We start from the raw sequence: 22,113 nt of genomic DNA on the forward strand, positions 1-22,113 counted from the left end.
GCCAATGCCATGACCACCAGATAATACAAGCCCTTTTCTCAATTTTTGGCTTAGAGTTTCCTTCAGTAAGTTGGAGATTTGCCTGAGCAGAAGTACTTTCTTCAAAACTTGTGCCATCCAGCTCATGCCCAGAATGAACCACCATTCCCAATTCTATCAGGGTAAGAACTAGAGAGGAAAACATCTGGCACCTACACCATTTAAACCTACATTTCAAATTCAACACATTCAAAGAGAATTTTGCTCAGTCACTTGGGCAAGAAAGGCCAGATATATGAATGCAGCAATACTATTGATGGAGCAAGGGAGTAATTTCTGTCCTTTACTAAAAATGTAACGTTTGGTGACCCTCAGATTGCCTGTGCAAAGAACAGCTCTTCCTGTCCTCTTTCTAACGCCTGCAATGCATCCTGTCTGAACAGCAGCCACCTAAGAAATTTTACAGCAGTGACTCATTTCAGCACCAACAATACAAAAGAGTTTAACTTGACCATAAAAAGGAGTAGTTACAGCCAGCTTGGATTAGATGCCTACATTTAAAACAGTCACCTGATAACAATCCCTTTTTAATCCCTTTTTCAAGTCTAAGTATGAGGCTCAAGTCCCACATCTCCAGTGCCAATTGCAGTGTGGTAGGAAGGGGATGATGTCCTACAGGAGGTAGGTGTGGTATTTAGTAAGAGTGGTACCATTCAGCTCTGAAATTAAACGGAGCCTCTTTCTGACAGTAACTAAGGTCTTCCAGGTCTCACTTCTCATGGAGTGAAGCCTCAAGTTTACTTAATTCCACTTTTACTGTCTTATCTGCCAGGGTATTCAAAGCTACCTACTCTGCTGCTAGAACCAAGCCCCCAGTTTATCTTCAGCATACCCTGGAGCGGCTAGTTACCTTTGGGGGGGTTGAAAGACTAAATGGCCTTAGTGGGAAGGAAGGCATTAAGATGTATATTGTATTTGGCTTCAGATAGATCTTCCTTGAAACAATCAAATTTGTGAAGTATTCGGATCCAGAGCAATGTTGAAGCCAGGCATCTTACAGGAGAAGGTCTGACAAACCCCCGTGTGATCCCTTCAGACACTCTAACACCAAAAGGGTCTACTGATATACAAAGCTATATGAAAAATGGTAAAGCTGCCTCAACAAGTATTGTCTTTTAGTATTAGGGAACATTATCTACAACCATAAGGTCCTTTTATTTTTCTCAGTGCTACTGAATGGTTAAATGGCTGTGGCAGGAAATTAAATAATTATTAATTAATTAACATAATTAAAATAATACCTACTTCTTTAAGCAAGCGATCAGCTGTCTGTGCTCCTCCGGTGAGCTCAGGCAACTGTAGAACATCTTTTAGTGGCCTGCATGTCTATCATGATATGCTATTCCTAGGAATTAAATCACAGGCCCTTAAACGGTTCCATCCGGTGCAACATGTAGCAGCCTCTTAGCTTTGCCAACAGAGACATCCACAAATTCATAACTCTTGGCTGCCTGCTGCCTTCAGCTGCTTTCCTCTGTGCCTGTCCCCTGCCTGGAGATCCAACGAGAGTCTAAAGGTGATGGGAGGGCTTTGCTCTGGTCCTCTGTGCTCCCTAGCCTCTTTCCTTCCTCCTCACTGCTGTGTCCTGCTCTGCCCACGCAACCCATTCCCAGCCAGATTCCCTCCCTGTCTCCCCCATCAATGTTCCCCCAAGATGTTCTCTAAGGGAGTGTGTTTCCCAGGTTAGATCCGCTGTGTGGAAGGGGTGGAGGAAGGGAACATATCCAGGGAGAAGGACTTGGCAGGAAGCGCAGGTTAAAACAAGTTTGGCTGCACTAGGCTGTTTGCAGGGGTGATCCTTGCTCCTTCCTCTTCGGTGCTGAAGCAACATAGAAAATCCCCAAGAAGGCATGTATAAGACTGGCTGGGGCTGAGCCCAGCACTACCGCATTTGCCCTGTGTTAGCGAGCATAACTGAGATGCACATCCCTGTCATCTTAGGGGCACCTGAGTCTTATACAGAGGTTCAGACAACTTGGCCTTCTCAGTGCTATTATACATGGGGTTCATAGAACCATAGCGTCGCAGAATGGCTTGGGTTGGAAGGGTCCTTTAAAGATCATCTAGTCCAACTCCCTGCCACAAGCAGGAACATCTCTCACTAGATCACGTTGCCCAAAATCCCATCCAACCTGATCTTAAACACTTCCAGGGATGGGGCATCCACAACTTCTCTGGGCATCCTGTTTCAGTGTCTCACCATCCTCATAGTAAAGATTTTCTTCCTTATATCTAATCTAAATCTTCCCTCTTTTAGTTTAAAACTGTTATCACTACAGGCCCTGGTAAAAAGGCTTTCTCCATCTTTCTTGTAAGTCCCCTTCATATATTGAAAGGCTGAAAAAAAGTGTCCCCTTTTCTTCTCCAGGCTAAACAACTCCAGCTCTCACACCTCCTTCATATGAGAGGTGCTCCAGCCCTCTATTTTTGTGGTGCTTCTCTGGACCCTCTCTAGCATGTCCATGTCCTTCTTATATTGGGGACCCCAAAGCTGGATACAGTACTTCAGGTGGGGTCTCACATGAGCAGGGGAGAAGGGGAGAATCACCTCCCTTGACCCGCAGGCCGCAATTCTTATGCAGCCCAGGATACAGTTGGCTTTCTGAGCTGCAAGTGCACTCTGCCAGCTCATGTCCAATTTTTCATCTACCAATATCCCCAAGTCCTTCTCCCCTTTGCTCTTGTGCAGGGCTCGTGTTTAATAGCAAGGAATTATCTGTGACCCTAAAACATCAGTTTGTGCAAAAGGCTGCATGGAAGACCATTTCAGGAGCTCAAGCAGGGGGGGTTTCCTCTCCTGTGTCCCTAGTGCCCAGAAGGTATATACCCACAGCTATGGCACCTCCAGGTGTGCAGCCTTCGCCCTCTGCCAGCCCTCACTGCCAGCTCCTCTGCAAGCTGCTGGGCTCTCTGCTCATTGGAAGTCTCTGTGGTGGTGCTCGGAAGAAACAGCCCCTGGTATCCTGAGGGCTCAGGGACCGTGACCAGTTCTGCCTGGGCAGCCACGGGTGAGGGAAGAGTCCTTTACCCAGCCCTCTGGCTTGCTGCTAGTGCAGCTGGATGCAGTCTGCTCCAGAATGAATGTGATACAGGGTTTGAGATTTATTTTTTTTTAACCTGAGTCGATTAGTCAAAACACTTAAACAATGAATTGACGCACACTGGAAACTCTTTTCATCCTGTCTGAGGAGCCAAGAGAGAAATTATCAGACGTCATTCCAAGAATGTGCCTTTAAGGTTAAGAATGTGCAGTTTCTTGATATCACAGTAAGCCTTGAAGATGCCTCACATCAAACATTTCCTGTTTCTGTTGCAAAACATGAAAAATTAACTGGGAAAAAAAAGTAAGCTGAGCAGACCTGTGGGTCTGTCTTTCTATGAATCCACACAGAACATGGCTGTATCTCCATCTGGGTCAAGATTTTGAGTGGATGGTCCATTTCCTCATGTTAGCTCAGCACAGATGATTACTGCTGGATCTGTTCACCCCTTAACTTACACTGAACAGCTAAGAAGAAAATGGCACCTGGACATACCTTACCTAGGAACAGCTCTCTCCTATCTCATTCCCTATTGGAGTTCTATTTTAAACTTTGTTTGCAGAGGGGCTACATAGGCAGTTAATTAAGCTATTTTTCAGCATAACTTTTTGCCACCACCTGCAATTTGAATACTTTTTTAGTTCTCACCAAGTGTGCTGGGCAATGGGAATGTTTTGGTAAATCACTACAGCATCACTATGAGTCCCTCAAGCACAGCTGTTTTCTCCTATTGCTTGATTCACTTTGCTAGAGATGTGGCCATGGACCCATGTGACAAAAATTTCACACACAAGTTGATACCATTGAGGTGTTCATTCCATCAGTAGGTCTGCATTTGGATGGTGCAGCTCTGAGAGCAAGCCAGACTGGTTGGGAACACAGTGGAGATGAGGTATGAGGGATGAAATATTCAGTGTACCTCTTAGGCAGGCTTCTGGTTCCACTGTGGTCAGATAAAAATATCCTTTTCTGTTGAACTCTCTTTTTTCTGTTTTGTGAGGGCAATCTGATGTACAAAGAATAAACTGGAGCTCAGCTGCTGGCCAGCATCATGAGGAAGACAGCTTCATCACTGTTCCTGCTCTGCTCCTGGTTGTACCCCATTGCTAATGTTGGCTACACGGGTAACTGAAGTGCAACACAGCTATGGCCAGAGCCAGCTCTTGCAGCCAAGTCTAGTGGGATGTTAAGTTCATTTTGCCAGCTTCATGCCATGTGTAATGACCCTATCTCACATGCCCACCTGCCAATAACCACCACTTCAGGACTGGGTCATCAGGGGAAGCTGGTCTCATTGAGCTTTTTCCATTTAACAGTGCTACTTGGTCACTTTTTGAACCCGTGATCTGGTTGGGCTGGCAGTGGCTACTGTAGTCTTAAGGGCTGCTAAGCTCTGCCTTAGCAATCCTTGCTATAAACACACTGCCAGGTGAGTGGGATCCATTCTGCAATATGGTCAATTGGAAAAAGAAAAGAAAAAGAGCTTTTGGTTACTGAGTTTTGCCCAGAAAAATGTCTTTAAAAATTAAAACACAGATATATTTTTTGTCCCAGGCAATGCCTGAGAATATGAAGAGCTGAGGCTTCTTAAGTAAGATGCCTGGAGTCTATTTATATAATCTGAAACTCAAAAAATACAGAAATGTGCAAATCACAAGACTTAATAATTTTTATAACAACCTTTGTGTCACTGAGATTGCTGGTATGAATGTTTATATTTGGATCAGATTTCCATTCTCTTTCCAAGTTTATCTAGGATACTAATATATATAAGAAAGTTTCACTAGTCAGATACACTTGATGAAATTGTGTTGTCAGTTATAATGCTGGAAATTTGCATCATTTTTTCTATGGCTGAAATAATGACATAAAAAATAATGTAGCTGAGACCAGAGTTTGCTTCCACTTCTCTACAATGGAGTGTAAAAGCAATAAGAAAAAGGTTATCTTGTAATAGAAATACTAAAATGGGGGAGAACACTACAAACCTTTTTCAATAAGATGAACAGATAATTAGAACAGAGTGTTGGAAATTTGGAGTTGATAATTTAAAACAGAGTAAGCATTTTCCCCTCAGCTCTTCCATCTTTTTTGTTGCTGAGATTTTTAGGTCAGGAACTCCCCTTGGAGAATTTTACACTCCAAGTAGCTCATGTTGCTCTGTAAGAACCACATTACAATCTCTAGCATGATGAAGGCACATGGGAGGGGAAGGCAGAGGAGATGATCCATAAACACGATCAACTATTCTGGTCCTTCTGCAATTCGTGGTTACAGTACCTTTCAGAGCTCTTCAGAACACAAAAATCCTGTATTGTGCCTTTGACCTAAGCTCTTTTTCAGCTTTTGCATCCTTATGGGTTGTTTCCATTTAAAGAAGAAATGCATGTCAGAAACAGTTGAGATACTTGGAAGGAGATTGTATGACCTGCTACCTACAGCAGGAGAGGAACAAGACTTCTCTATTCTTGGTGCAACCCTGTTTATTTACTTTACACAAAATCCTCTTTCTCCGAGCAGAATAAGAAAGAAAAGTACAACCAAACCAACAGCTTCCATTTAACACAATACCCACATCCTCATTTCCAACACAAATCTCTCTTCAGCCATGGTTTCACAAAACAAAGCACTCTGCAACAATGCTGGCTTACAGTGTTCCTGCTCTCAAGCCATGAATTCAATCAGGGAATTGATCTGACTTAAGAAAATTCTGCAACAAATGCCTTGCCATTTTCTTAAGCTGGGTAAGTTTGCCAACCCAATTCAGAAGGACCCCCAGCACAGCTGAGGGAATAGCAGCAGCACCAGATTTGGCTCTCTCCGCTGCATAAAGAAACTACACACTGAGTGAGCCTGGATGTCACTGTCAATCCAGGCTCAAAGACAATTGCTTGCCTCCAGATTGCCCCATGTCTCTTGTGTTGTGGGAAGTTGCAGACAGCAGAAAGCTCCAAGAGGGGAAAAGAGGAGTGCCAAGTGCCCAAAAACTGCAGGTTTGCCATCTCAGGAGAATTTAATTCAGTGGAATCTCACACAGTTTCACCCAGAAAATAAAATCCCTTATTCAGGATCTAAATACAAATGTTACTTTGAATATTCAGCTAAAGCTGTCATAAGAGTCGGCAAATGTGATGGCAGCCATTTCATGTAAAGCAACATTCAACTGTGGAAAGGTTTTCAGGATCATTTCTGAATCATTACTGATCACTACTGAATCATTTCAGTAATAATTTCAGAATAATTTCAGAATCATTGACTGATTTTCAGAATCATTGACTAATTTAAGGTTCTTCTGGAACTCACCGATCCACTCGTAGCTGGCAGACAATGCTCAATGCATCTACAACTCCTTCTTCCTTCAACTGCTGACAACCAATGGCCGTGGCAATAAAGCATCCAGTTCTTCCTATACCAGCACTGAAAAGAAGGCAAAATTTAATAGGGGAATAGAGTTCACAGACAAAAGGAGTGAAGTGGAAAACACTAAATAGATATGAAAATACTAAAAATATGAAACTTGGAATTGCTAGAACCCACAGTTCCTGGATGGATGACTAGCAAGGGTAACTTCTCAGCTCACTTTCTTAGAAAGAAATGAAAGGGTGCACTCTTCCAGCAGTCCAGTTGTTGTGGGTAATTTGTGAGGCTTACACATTTCTAGTTTGCACACAAGTGTATGGTAAGAAAAACAATCTTCATTAGCACCACAAAGTCCAAATATTCTCTGGCACAGTCCAAGAAAATGATGGAGATATGGCACTGAGATGGGGGAGAAGTGCACCTAAAGGCAGAAGTCGGTGGGGCTTTATATTTGAAGTCCTCAAAGTACACAGGGGTTCTGCTAACTCATACCTCTAACCGTGAAGATAAAAAGGACCTAGAACCATGCTGATGAAGTTAACTCCTTCTCCTGTGATTCTGCAGGAGGCAGAAGGATTTGGTGCTGTAACTCTAGGTTTTCTTCATGCCTGCTTGGAAACAACCATTTTGGCATTATTTTTACTCCCTGGGCCTCCAACACTTTTGAGAACCTCTGCCCCACTCTGTTTCTTGCTTAAGTAATGTGGAATGCAGTGCAGCTCATCCCAGTCATGCTGCGTGGAAGGACAATGTGAGCAAAATAGTTAAAACATGGAGTCAGGGGTCCAGATCTCCATGCCTGGCTTTATAGTAAATACTTAACCATTTGGTGCATTGCTTCATCTCTGCAATTGGTATGAATGCTATCTGCCTAATAAGAGTACTGCAAGAATTATTTAAATTAATACCAGAAAGAATCCACTGAGTGTCTCAGATGGAAGCTTGATAAATCCGAGTGCAAAGTGTTACCAGGAGTATGTCCACTTGCTACAGCTGAAACAAATCACAAACTACTCACCACAGAATGAAGGATAGAAGTGTTTTAGAGACTTAAGAGCCCTTGCATCTGGAAGTGAAAATTTTCAAGAGGACTCAGCAATATTAAATATATGAGGATGTCTAAGACAACTATGAGGAATAATGAGAGGTAAAAGTGGCAGTGTAAGAAAGGATTGAGTGAGATGAAGGTCCTGAGTTGACAACCTGTCTCCTTGGACATCAATATCTATGGGATAAATGTATCCAAAAGGAGAAGGACATAGTTTATAAAGACAGATTTGGAGAAAGCAATCTAATGCATACCTCCATTCTCTTTCTCAAATATTTTGAAAACCTTGAAAGCGGGCCTAACAAGTTTAAACAATTCAGATGTAAGTGAAGTTGGTGATAATGAAGGGTTCTTTTTTTACCTTTTTTTGGAGTGGATTAAGCGTTCTTGGACAAGTTCTTAATATGTATTAAACAAAGACTAGGGTTTTCTAATGTATTTTCTTTCTCAGCTCAGGCATGCCAGTCCTATCTTATTACATAGCTTTATTTCAGACAGTGCAAGATAAAAATGACATTGTTCTTCACTTGCCTGACATTTCTTTCCTGGTATATCCAGAAAATATGGAGAGCTACTTACTCTGAAGTATTTTCAAGCACCCAAACATGGTGTGTGTGTATATATATATATTTCTGTCACATATATATTTCTATATTTCCCTTCTTTATTAGAAGTTTAAGGTGTAGAAGCTCATTCGTAATGACTGTGGTCTGTTAATTGGGAGCGTGGAATATTGGACTGGTATGATTTCAGGGTTAAGAGATGCAGGCAGTATGCTTTTTTAGAACATGTTCATGCACTAGCTGATGAGGAAAGAAAGGCAAAAATTTCTGACAATAATTATAACAGTGTCAAGTTTCTGAGATGAAAATTTTATCCCTTATTCTCATTTAAGAAACTCTTACAAGTCCCCCAATATGCCAAACTGCTCGTTCTTCTGGGAAGTAGAAAATGGCATTGTGGTCCAGATTCTCAGTCAACTTGGTTTCACTGACTAAACAGGGCTAAATTAGTTTTACATTTGCAGAATATAATTCTGTGTTTTAATTCTTCCTTATTGATTCAATTTAAATAAAAAAATCTTTTCCCTCTGTATTGGAAATCTCTCAATTAAAACTTGTATATGATCTGAAATCACCTAGTTGCCATTAAACCCGAACTTATTTTGATGCACTAACTACACATCCAAAGGACAGATTAAAGAGGTATTTTCCATATTTATCACATGCTTTTGAGGAGTGACATGAGAGAGGAAACATATATTCTTCCAGTGAATGCCACTACAAAGACTAGTAAGGATTTAAAATTTCCTTTGGAAATCTGAGTCCTCGGTGTATGTGTAATCACAGAATCACAGAATCACAGATCATCTAGGTTGGAAAGGACCTTGAAGATCATCTAGTCCAACCATTAACCTAACACTGATAGTTCCCAACTACATCATATCCCTCAGCGCTATGTCGATCCGACTCTTAAACACCTCCAGGGATGGGGACTCCACCACCTCCCTGGGCAGCCCATTCCAACGCCTAACAACCCCTTCTGTAAAGAAATGCTTCCTAATATCCAGTCTAAACTTTCCCTGGCGCAACTTGAGGCCATTACCTCTTGTCTTATCGCTCATTACTTGGTTAAAGAGACTCATCCCCAGCTCTCTGCAACCTCCTTTCAGGTAGTTGTAGAGGGCGATGAGGTCTCCCCTCAGCCTCCTCTTCTCCAGACTAAACAACCCCAGTTCCCTCAGCCGCTCCTCGTACGACATGTGCTCCAGACCCTTCACCAGCTTCGTTGCCCTTCTCTGGACACGCTCGACTAATTCAATGTCCTTTTTGTAGTGAGGGGCCCAAAACTGAACACAGTAATCGAGGTGCGGCCTCACCAGTGCCGAGTACAGGGGTAAGATCACTTCCCTGTCCCTGCTGGCCACGCTATTTCTGATACAAGCCAGGATGCCATTGGCCTTCTTGGCCACCTGGGCACACTGCTGGCTCATGTTCAGTCGGCTGTCAATCAACACCCCCAGGTCCCTCTCTGACTGGCAGCTCTCCAGCCACTCCTCCCCAAGCCTGTAGCACTGCTGGGGGTTGTTGTGGCCCAAGTGCAGCACCCGGCATTTGGCCTTATTGAAACTCATACAGTTGGCCTGAGCCCATCGCTCCAGCCTGTCCAGGGCTCTCTGCAGAGCCTCCCTACCCTCGAGCAGATCAACACTCCCACCCAACTTGGTGTCGTCTTCAAACTTACTGAGGGTGCACTCGATCCCCTCGTCTAGATCATCAATAAAGATATTAAACAGGAGTGGCCCCAAAACCGAGCCCTGGGGGACACCACTTGTGACCGGCCACCAACCGGATTTAACTCCGTTCACCACAACTCTTTGGGCCCGGCCATCCAGCCAGTTTTTTACCCAGCAAAGCGTGTGCCCATCCAAGCCTCGAGCAGCCAGTTTTGCCAGGAGAATGCTGTGGGAAACGGTGTCAAAGGCCTTACTAAAGTCAAGGTAGACAACATCCACAGCTTTCCCTCATCCAATAAGTGGGTCACCCTGTCGTAGAAGAATATCAGGTTTGTCAAGCAGGACCTGCCTTTCATAAACCCATGCTGACTGGGCCTGATCATCTGGTTGTCCCACATGTGTTGTGTGATGGTACTCTGGATGAGCTGCTCCATCAGCTTCCCGGGCATTGACGTCAAGCTGACAGGCCTGTAATTTCCCAGATCATCCTTCTAACCCTTCTTATAGATGGGCGTCACATTGGCCAATTTCCAATCTGTCGGGACCTCCCCGGTCAGCCAGGACTGCTGGTAAATGATGGAAAGCATCTTGGCGAGCATCCCAGCCAGCTTCTTCAGCACCCTCGGGTGTATCCCATCCGGTCCCATAGACTTGTGTGTGTCTATGTGATGCAGTAGGTCACTGACTGTCTCCTGGATTGCGGGGGGATCGTTCTCCTAGTCTCTGTCCTCTGGCTGAGGAGACTGGATTCCCTCAATACAACTAGTCTTGTTATTAAAGACTGAGGCAAAGAAGGCATTAAGGACTTCAGCCTTCTCCTCATCACTTGTTACCATGTTTCCTCCTGCATCTAGCAGGGGATGGAGGCTCTCCCTGGCTTTCTTTTGCTACTGACATACTTATAGAAACATTTCTTGTTATCCTTGATTGGTCTTGATATCCTTGATAATAAGATCTGTTGATTTCAAGGACCAAACAAATGTTTACTCTTTTTCCTATTCTTCTGCAGAATAGGAACTACTTTGCTAAAAGAGTCAAGTCTTTCTTATATCCTGCATTCTGAATGGGCTCATCACTGAAGTGTGTAAGACAGCACCCTATGCTGAAAGGCTACAAGAAGACACATACAAAAAACTTCTTTCTGCACTAGTGCCATAATTCCCAATATTGAGAGATTATTAAAGCATTTCAGCTTCAAATTAAGGATCATTGTTTGAGTGTGCACTGTAATGGTCCTCTGAAAATAACAGAATTGTGCAGTTGTACGTGAGGTCCACATTTAAAAGTGTGCACAGGCTCTATAAAACCTGGATGACTTCAGCTGCAACTCAGATTAAAAGAGAAGAAACTATCTTACTAGAAAATGGAGAGTGAGTGAGTTTACTCATATTGTAGACCATAGTGTAGTGAGTATATAGATAGCTGAGTTGTCACTGAAGAACTATAAATTTTAATCACAACTGAGATGATATCTGGGTCTTGAATAATGAATAAATTCCTGCTCATGATCACAGACCTCACTGTCATATCACTCACCTCAAAAAGACACTCTGTTCTTCTGAAGACCTTTGTTACTGAAGATCCTTGCTAGAAAAATGAGACTCTAAATAGCCATCCACAGATCTGTGGATTGTTTAGGGAAACTACAATTTCTGATAAAAACAGCTGCATAAAATTTGGGAAAGTTCCTCATTCATCACATTCTGGTTTTGAAATATGATGGATGGTTCAAATCTGGCCTCCATTTCTCTAAATCTCTGAAATACGGAGTTGAAGTGGTTCAAGATTAAAAGTTTTATTTTGATATACTTCTAGGAAAAAAAAGTACTATCCCAACTGTAGGTGATGTATCATCACAGTTATGAGACAAAGCAAGTAAGGAAACACTGCTTTTAATTTTTTTTTTCTGTTTTGCTTCACCTACTTATTTTAGTACTGATATGTTTTAGTCTCCAAATTTGTACCTGATGCCTGTTGTTCAAAACTGACTTGCTTTACAACATTTTAGCCAACCAGTCACAGGACATTGCACTTGACTTAGGTATGTAATTATGTAACAAGACTAAAAAGAAAGCAAATCATGACTTAGAAACAGAAGAGAAATAATTTTTCCATCTGGTCTTTCAAAACCAGAGTTCATTAGCAAAAATGGAGAATGGCTCAGGAACGATTTGCTAGCAACAACAGAATTATATTCAAAACTCAAATCCTTAAATACGAACTGAAAAAGTCAATTAGAATGAAGAGGATCTGGGGAATTTTACTCTTCCCCAAATAGGTTCTTTTTTTAGGAGGACTGTTCGATGTGATTTGCTCATTTGAGAGTCATTTGAGAGAAGAATTGCAAATTACCTGCAGTGCACAATGACAGGCCCTCTGCCTGGTGATTCCACTCTGTCCTCTTCTACATCCAGCATGAGCTGCAGCAGAGGCTGGGCGCTGTCGGGGGTTTTGTGGTCTGGCCAGGATGTGTACCAGTAGTGCTTCACACTTTGGGACTGACTCCCTTGCTGAAAATAGCATGAAGATTTTATAAGCACAGTTGTCATGGACAATTCTTTTTATTTCTCTCTATGTTATGGTAAAAAGACAGTAAAAATGTTAAGAGACATTTAACAACTTTTTTTTTTTAGACTCAGAGGATGCAATTGCAAGGAACAGGCATGCAATGTTTGTGCACAATGTTTGTGCACCTGAAAACTTAGCTTTGTCCATCTGACTAGTGACTTGTTGACTGTGTTTTCAGTTGGGAATTGTCAGATGTCTGTGTTAGATCAGCAATAAGATCTAGAGAAATTAGTTCGATCTGGGCTTCTGAATCTCTAAATTATTATATATTTCCACTAGCTTTTAAGGACATTTTCATAAGGGTCTGATACTAAAATTACAGGAGTATTTAAGTTAAAGGTGCAGAAGAACTGCCCTTCTAGATTAATCAAACATTCCAGTGTGTCCAGTTATTCTCTCCAACAGAGGCTGCTACCACTTCAACAGGCAAAGGGGCTAAATATGGGCTAGAGTAATTTGTGTTGGATGATATGACTTCTGCCCACTTCTCACTGCCTGGGCTGAAACACCAAATAAATTTTCCCAGTTCATTATTTATTGTAATGCTCTGTTAGGAGCAGATGATGCAATCCAATTACATATAAGTGTAATATGGGGGGTAACTTAGAAGAGGAGCATCTGCCTTATTTTGCACAGTTAATGATTTCTCAGAACCATGAAAGCATGAAGCTTTCTTTATATACTCCTTATATTTTTAGCTTCTCAAATGGGTTATAGATGCACTCAGCACACAACATGAGTGTATCTTTTTCAGAATTATACCATGTTAGTTGTCTCATTAGCTAAAATCCCTTTACATCAGCTGGGCAATGCTAAAAAGGCCTCAGAGCAAATGTAATTCAAGAGAGTAAAACCTGCACTCTTTTTGAAGTCTTTTTTATTGTCAGAGTGATACAAAGCAGCAATACCATAAGTGTTCCCAGTGCTTTGGTCTCAATCATACCTTGCAGCTGTGAGCTTCATAGGTCAGTTACTACTCCTATAAAAATTTATGCCCTTTTAAAAAACCACTCTAACTTCATTTCACATTAAAAAAATAAAGCATTAGGAAAAATGCTTCTCAGATGAAGATTGTTACCTTTATTGTAAGCTGACGGACAGTATAGTTCTCACATTCTTGCACACTGTTAACAAGGACTTCAACCTTCCCATAGATTCCTCTTTTTTCTGGCCAATAAAGCACGCATTTCTGGAAAGCAAGCATCAGTGTCATCAGCAAACTGGATCCTGGAGCCATATTCATATCTAATTTTTACAGAGAATGTATTTGTCTGGGAAGTTCAGAAGAATTCAACTGAGGTGTTATTCGTGTCAGAAGCATTTCTAAATAAGATATTGCAGGGTTCTTAATGAATGACTTAGGCCTGATTTTCAGGATCTGAGTTTTTCAAATATGGATCTCTGTCACTGAACACTTTGAGCAGCTGTTTTTATTCTTAAAAGCTCAATGAAGTTCAGCTAAAGGAATTATTTTCCACATTCAAAAGTAAAGATTTTTTTTCCTAGAACATTCTTTATTTCATAGAATTAAATTTATAAAGTTTACTTTTTCCAAATGGTATTTCCTTCTGAGCAAGAGATTCAGAATTTGTCCTCTTCTCACAAGACTTTTTATCCTCTTTACTCTCTTAAGCCCTGATAGAACAAAGCATGTAAATATGGCCTTAGATCTTACTGAATTCAGTGGGACTTAATGTGCATGTTAAAGTATTTTTCAGAATCTGAGTTGTCTACTGTATAACTTACTGGAAATTAATGTTAAAAAAATCCATCAGTCTTGCTAGATCTACACAAAATTATATACAGAATTCTTAATGAATCAGAAGTGTTATACTATTTCAGCAATGTATCTGAGTATCTACTAAAAAGGAGATGAAGAAATAGTATTTACAATATGAATCATGTTATTTTCCCCCTGCAATAGTTTGCTTATCTTCAAGTCAACTTCATTAAAGTATCTCTATAGTCTACCTGAAAGTAAACATCCCTGTTGTATACATACTTCTCTAAAAATAGATGCTTATTACCTGAAGAGTGTAAGGAGTTTGAAAGTCACGTTTTCTGAAATAATGCTGTCCAATCTGACTTGTTCATTAGATAAAAGAAACCCCAATAATTAAAGAAAACCTTCTTTTTAATATCCAATGCACAGGTAAAAAAAAAACAAACCACTGAGAGAACAGACAGTTCTACAATAATAAGAATCCCAGAAAGAACTTGTTTGTATTTCCTCACAAACTCTTGCTGAAGAAACTGGTATGTATTTAGAGAGTAGCCTAAATTATGCAGCAAAATGAAACAATCCCTTTGATATAATTAACTGCCATAAAGAATAACTCCCAGTAAATCCTGCTAAAAATGATTCAGAAAAAAAATCAGTGAAATGCAAGGCTTTACCACCAGGTGTGATCTTTAAGCTGCTACTCTACTTGATAACCCAATAGCTGATTGAACCAAATAATCTCTGATGTATAAATACTTTTCTAAAAATAGATGCTCATTACCTTAATAGTGTAAGGTGTGTGAAAGCCACATTTTCTGAAATAGTGCTGACCAATCTGACTGGTTTCGTTCAAATCCTGTCTTTTGCAGAATTACTTGAGCATCCTAAATTTGCTGTCTCCCCGAAGACATCAAGAATGGCAATAAAATACTCAGAAATCTGTACGAAAAAAAGTGTCCACAAGTTCCACAGTCTCCCCATGTGACACATATAGCTACTATCATCTGCCAGATCTACAATTCATGCCCCTCCCTGGGAGTGTAGTTTTCAGTGCTAATATGGGAAAAAGAAAAGTCTAAATACACAATTGTACCCTGACAATCAACAATAGTTGAGTCAACCCCTGAGACTTCTTGATAAATGAGAGCATGCAACGCTCACTACAAAGCCTTCAGGCACTCCAGAAGAGTGTTTTTCTTGACTCTTTCCCAGAACTGGAATTGGCAACTTGCGCTGGGTGGACAATAAAATGGGGCTGTTCATTAAAACAACTTTCAATTAACAGTCCGTCTACATTTAGCAAGATACAATGGATTATTTTTAACAGTCTCCGTGCATCTTTTAAAAATGTCATTTGTTACTGCTTTAAAAAATAGTCTTAAAAAATAAAGCTGGGATCAGCTGGTTTAGGCACTTCTAAGAAGACAGATATTTGGGGGAATTAACATGCTTGTGAAAGTTAATTGTAAAAAAGGGCTAAAGATGAAGATGGGAGGGATAAAGATACCAGACATAGGGAAAATAGTATATAAAATCCCAGGAGCATAGTAAAGAAAGAGTAAATTGCCTCAAGCTATTACTTGAACCTAAAAGAAAATTCTACTGGTCTGAAGTAGGTATATTTTAAACCTGTTCAAAAGCCAAACACAGAAAGCTGCTCTCTGGCCTCATGTCTGTTATCAGTAAAAGGTTATTGCATATAGTAGGTATCAGAAAAAAGGAAGAATTCACTTGTTCTTAGCATCGCATAGTCCTCAATCTCCACTTTTTGCACTGGTCCTGATTCTGTTCCTTGCTCTTCTTTCAGGCCACATAGTTGCCCTTTCACAACATTCACCTATTACAGCCCTTTCTAAAAAAGTCACATATTTTGTGAGCTTGAGGTTGAATGTACAATTCTCTATGTAGTCAGCAAACATAGAACAGCTATGAGAAGGATTTTTTTAAAAGATGCTTAAGCTCAAAAGAAAAAAAAAAAGAAAAAAAAAAGAAATCCTAAGTTGCATGGCAGCCAAAAGCCTAGGACTCTTCTTACTTTCACGTGGAAAAATCTCATCTTCCTGCCATCTTTCAAATTCCTCCCTCAGATTCATTTCTATTGGTTAGGTTTTTGCTAGTAAATGCTTATTTATTTCTGATCTGGTGCCTGACCTTTTTTTTTTTTAAAAAAACCCCCAACATTCCCTGACCTGAACAGGAAGTTTATACAAGAAACAGCATCTTACATGACCTTTAATTGATTTCAGCCTCTGTCCTTCCCCCTGTGACAGGGCTGCAGGCTTAGGCTACCTCCATTCCCTTCCCTGTCTTCTTGTGCACCCCATCCCACACCTGCCTGGTGCCAGACTTCATGGGACTGCTCCTGAGGTGGATAACTGAGTAGGATCTAGCCCTGCCTTGGACTGGGGCTGGGACCTGCTATTTGCTGCAGTCAGTCTGTGCTCAGGAGCACAGGCTTTTTTAACTTGCCAGAAGTGCTCCTGTTGCATCCTGGTCCCCCAGTTCTGCTGAACGGAGGAAGGCTCTCTCAGCTGATGTGTTATTTACCTGCTTTACTTTCCCTGGATTTGGACCCTGAACAAAATTAGTTTAACAATTCTCAAATATGTGTGAAGTTACTTTACTTCAGCTCCACTTCTTATTTATTTTTCCATATAGCTATGCAACAAATTTACACATTAAATGTCCCAATAACCAGGCCAACACACAACAGTAATGAATAATTACAACAAATCTTCAATTCCAGAATCCCTTTTTACTCTTGCCCTCTATTTACTGTCACTACTAAATCAAGCATGAGAGGTATACTTTAAGAGGGCTTGCAGGATTTGCCTTCATAACTAAAATCCTCAAAGTTAGGACCAAATCTTCTTAAGTTTTTCCAAAACCTAAGACATATCTATGATGCCAGTACTCAACTTAACTAATAAGTAATATTCAAAGAGGCTTATGTGAATTCTGTAAAAGGTAGGATTTCCAAATTCCAAAATCTACTTTGCTATGCATAGATAAATGCTCCTATAGACCAACTGAGGGAAAAAATATTACATGAAAAATAATATGAGCTTTAAACAGTGAGTTAACAAGACTGTCCTAGATAATTACTGACAAGATTTACATTATCTGAGTTGAATAAACATGCATAGTTTAATGCATCTGTCAGTACTAGTCCTTTCTTCTTGCAAAATGTTGCACAGTATTCTTTATTTATGCTTCCCAAAATATGTTTCCTGGTTAACAGGTAATGTTGCTAGTAAGTTTTGAAGGCAAGTTAGATGCATATTATCTATGAACAGCATAGTACAACTACAAAAAACTGCTGATACAACAGAAGTCTATAAACTTCCCTACAAAATTACACGTCTATATGATTATTACTCTCCACATATTTGTCTAATTTCCACTGCTCAGTTGTCTTGACTAAAATCAGTAATATATATCAAGTTTGTATGTGCCTCATGGATAAAGCTTTGTAAGATCGTGTCCTAAAATATTACTACAGAATTAGAGATGGTCATCTTCAGCAGGTCATTTATCTCATTCTCTTAGAGTGGGATGGATCACCCTCTGAATGTGACTACTGCTCTTCAGTGACCAGGGAGGGTACCTGGATCTAGTGATGAGATGTGTTGTCCCTCATATTAACCCTAAAATTACAGCCTAGAATTCCAAGTTTCTCATTATTTATTCAGGCAGAAGCTCCTTTGCTGTGGACTCTCCTTGCACAGACAGACTTCTAATCTGTTCAGACATTGTGTAGTTTTGAGGACAGGTTTTACAGATTCTATTAAAAATACTCACAGCACCAATAGTTCCTTCAGCATTATTCTTGCTTACAGATCAATCTCCTTTTATTTATCGGACTTCAAAATGAAGAAGAAAATCCAATAATTTAATGCTCCATTTTTTTTCATACAGCTAAAATAAGTATTTTTCTCAGCACTCTCATATTATATTTTCGCCCATCTTACCAAAACTGTTACTGAAGTGAGTCTTAACCATTTTTTCATCTCATGGAAGGAAGTAATTCTAAAGAAACCTTTGTTTATAATCATTTCACACAATTCCCATTGTTATTACAAATTCATCACATCAGTATATTGAACTAGGACACTAATGTCCAAATAATTTTACATATGCTAAATTAATTTATTGTTGAGATTAAGGTTTTTCATGTGTCTCCCATTCGAGATCTCGCTCACTATACATTACTTTATACATTATAGTACATTATAGCTCAAATGGAGGATGACTGATGTTATACCAACTGAGGAATGGGGCCTCTACCTAAGAGTCAGGTATGGGGGTTTATTTTTGCAGGAGTGGATGTGGATGAGTGGCTGAAGATGCTTTCAAATATGAAAGTATTTGTATGCGTGTATACTGCAGATGTACCTCCCTGAAAATGATGGAAATAGACCACAGAGAAGAAAAAATACCAAGTGCTATTGTGCTAAATAACATCTGTTCTTGCCTTCTCGATAGGGAGCAAACACTTTAACAGTGATGTTAATATGCTGAGCTTAGCCACTAGCTAAACTGTTTTCTTTGCAATAGCAAGGAAGGTTTCAGGAGGAACTCGTTAACGGTGGGAGAGTTCCTAAGGTTTCTAGACAGGGCAGGACACCTTGTGCAATCACAGCCTCTCTATATAGCCTGGGAACGATCTGAGATTCCGCCCCCCCTCCCCCCCTTTCTATTAGGAGGAAATTACCACTGCCAGGCCACAACAATGCAAATAAACACCAGTGCTTAGAGCCTGAATAACTCAGGTAAACACAGAGCTTCCTGACATGATGGAAACCACTGGACACTTCTTTCAAGTCATTCTTCTTACACAGTGTCAGATGTGAGTGTTTAAACAGTCAGCATTTCCTCAGTGAAATACTCTTTTGGCCAGTTAGGCTGGGATAAGTTTTCTACATTTTCAGGAGTAGTCTTTTTCATGTAGGTTTCTGGTCACTTGTCTGAACAGTCTAGTGTAAAATGGCACCTGGTTTGGAAATACGTCTTGGGATATTTCACAGGGCAAACCTACTTTTTACATACGGCTTTCTTAAAATCCATTGGATTTTAAGTTCATGTTAGAAGCCCAAACTCACGATGACAAAGTGCCAAGCAGCAGTCAAGGGCAGAAGAAAGAAGACTATGTCTTCTGAGTCCACATTTAAATGGAACAGTGAGTCTGAGCCCTGGGAATGCACTCAGGATCATGGTCCCTTGATCACTCAGACTGGGAACTTTGCCTGAATAAATTTTGTTTCTCTATCATCACATGCATCTGAGTTTGAAGAGCAGGGGTGCGAGTGAAGCAGGGGCAATATGGCCCTGGTGCTTACCTGGCAAGGTGCTGAGACTTGGTTGAGGCACCTACCTGGAGTTGGGAATTGCTTCCAAGTCTAGCAGTTTGGACTCAAGAAAAAAGTCAAACTCCTTTATGTCTGTCTGTCTGTCTTTTCCACAAGCCCTGTAAACGACTTCTTTTAACATTCAGTCTTCCAGAACAGAGCTTTGTGTTGGCCCGCTGCATGGGAGAGTGATTTTTGTTCCTAATGTCTGGCAGTCACAAATATGGACTCTGGCAATATCAAGGAAAGCCTGACAATCAATCCAAAAGTCCCAGAATGTATTACAGGCAGTTAGATGGCCATTAGCAATTAAAATGCAATTGCCATCTCTACTTGGTACTAAGGTAAAGAGCCATGTGTTTTCATCCTGGCTAAGTCCCTCCATGGTATTGGCATTTGGGAGCCCAAACTGTATTTCTGGGATGGTCCAGAAGGTTTGTAGTCTCTGGAATGGATTAAAAATCTGCCATTATAGCAAAGTGCAAACTTCAACCATGTCAGGGAACCTCTAATCATAACCCTAACCATATATTCTTTATATACCAGAAAGTAACAAGAAGTACAGAGGTGACCAACAGATAAATGAGGTATTTCTTAAAAAATTGTGAACCCAACAGCACATATCTAGAAAATGGAATTATTTTTTGTCTTTTTTAAATACATCTCTTATGATTGCTATGCAATTGCAGTTGGTATATTTGGCTACCCCAACATTACTTTTCAGATTTCCCATTACCCGAGCGCTTAAGAGCTGGTTATCTGCTAGCTTCCTTCCATATCTGCTAAGGTTCTTTCTACAGTACACAGCCATAGGAAAAATTTCTCAGTTTGGCTAGTTGTCATACCTCATTTTTTTCTTTCAGCTTTGTGATCATAACAATGACAGGGCTGTCTTCTTGCCAAACCATCTGCCAGAAATCATTCACGGTATTAATCATGGGTCCCTGAGTTGCAATGAAAGCCTTCTCTTTACCTCCATATCCCTGGTTTAGAAACAGACACAAAAGCATTTACTTTAAATTCATGTGGTCAATCAAAATTGCATGTGAATGTTCTAAAAGAGCAGAAAAAGGAATCTGAAATTAAAAAAAACCCACAACAGTATTTGTACTGAAAGTAGTTATGACTAACAGTAGAGCAGATCAGAAATTTTTCAGTAGAACAGTTTTTCCTCTGGAAACTACTGATTCAATGGACCAAAATGGTCCTAAGAATACATCAGTCCCTCTCAGATTTCCCTGCTTCCTTGGCTTCTTCTAGCTTACTCTGTTCTCTAAGTTGTTGGGGCTTTCCATCATCCAGTGGTACTTCAATCCATGATTTATACTGCTGCAGTGTTTACAAGATAGTTTACAGTCAACAAGCCACAGAAAAAAAATGAGAACTATACAACTGGTTTCTATGAAGATTCATGACAGGAGAAAAGATTTTAAAATACATGAATGCTTGTGGAGTCAAAGACTCTGCTATTCATCTTTGCTAAGGGAGAAGTGTCTTTATAAGACCTTATAGGAGGGACAGCATATCAGTATAGGCAGCCCCAAGTAACACAAGTGTAAGGAGGTCAAAGAAAGGTTAGGCAAACAGTGAGGAAGCAGAGGAAAGGGAAAGGCAAGAAGAAATGGGAAAAACAAGAGACTGCCTCCTTATTTTTCAGGTGAGAAGGAGAACTTATGAGTCTGTGCAGTGATAGGGTACCCAACAGTAATGCATATCAGGAGACCCTGGCAATGTCTGAAGGGGTTGAGTGAATGAAAAATGGCTGGAGGTGGTATGGCAGCCTCTAGCCATGGGTCTTCCTTTTGGATGCCTTTCTCCCTGACAGCTGTTACTCATTGTGTGAACCAAGGGGATAGATCCTCAGCTGTAATAAACAGTCCTCCTTCTACTTACCAATCTGCCTGAACATACTTTATCCAGGACAGGTCTGTCAGGATTGCAGCAAGCCTAATGATATTGCATACATGGATGTAAAATTTTATTTCATCATTGAGTTGCATTTTTTCTGCAGTTGCTGACAGTTCGACCACCGTTAGCAGCAGGAGAAATCACCATATGTTGGCCTGAAGGGTGGTGGCATGAGGAAAAGGGAGACCTCAGAGGACTCAAAGCATGGCCTGGCTGATGGAAAAGTTGGTCTCCAGAGAGAAGTACTCTGCTTAGTTACAGGATGATGCCTTTCATACAAAACACTGAAAGTACAGGATGTAAAGTGAGGCAGGGTAAGGGGCATGGGGGATGTGTACGTATATATTCATGTACTGTTATTTAAATAAGCAAGAGCTTATTGTAGAGCTCTGGGGCCAAATTTCAGTTGCACTATTACATTTATTGCAGCTGAGGAGATGTTGGGGGATATGGTGTAGGGGAGAACTTTGTAGAGTAGGGCTGATGGTTGGACTTGATGATCCCAAGGGTTTTTTCCAACCTGAATGATTCTGTGATTCTGTGATTCTGTGATTTAATTTTGCAGGTAGAGGACTACACTCCTGAAACATGACTGAAGTAGTTTCTTAGTAGTCTATTCAGCATACACTGTGCCACGAGTTCAAGAAGACTCTGTGTGTGTGTGATCAAGGATTATAACACCACTGACACTTAGAAATAATGCCTTCCCACACGGTTTATGCTGGTAAAGTCTTTGTATCATGTAACCATTCAATACAAGAAGTAAAATGTGAATGAATGTCTGTGCTGGTGCACATGTGTATATTTAACACATCTGCTTATGCTCCTTTTCACAAACTTGT

At 40.6% G+C, this 22,113-nt stretch overlaps 1 protein-coding gene across 1 annotated transcript in view; it reads right to left on the reverse strand.

The window, feature by feature from the left end:
• The window catches only part of PTPRR (protein tyrosine phosphatase receptor type R), a 157,818-nt gene that overhangs the window by 1,285 nt on the left and 134,420 nt on the right, over window positions 1-22,113 (reverse strand). Inside the window, exons 10-13 of the mRNA XM_074869379.1 lie at window positions 20,209-20,346; window positions 13,371-13,481; window positions 12,077-12,234; window positions 6,384-6,497 (exon numbers count right to left, since the gene is read on the reverse strand). Coding sequence (XP_074725480.1) covers window positions 6,384-6,497; window positions 12,077-12,234; window positions 13,371-13,481; window positions 20,209-20,346 — 521 coding nt within the window. The remainder of the gene's footprint in view (window positions 1-6,383; window positions 6,498-12,076; window positions 12,235-13,370; window positions 13,482-20,208; window positions 20,347-22,113) is intronic.

Source organism: Strix uralensis, chromosome 5 (genome assembly GCF_047716275.1).
Source record: "Strix uralensis isolate ZFMK-TIS-50842 chromosome 5, bStrUra1, whole genome shotgun sequence".
In the NCBI taxonomy this organism is placed as follows: domain Eukaryota; kingdom Metazoa; phylum Chordata; class Aves; order Strigiformes; family Strigidae; genus Strix; species Strix uralensis.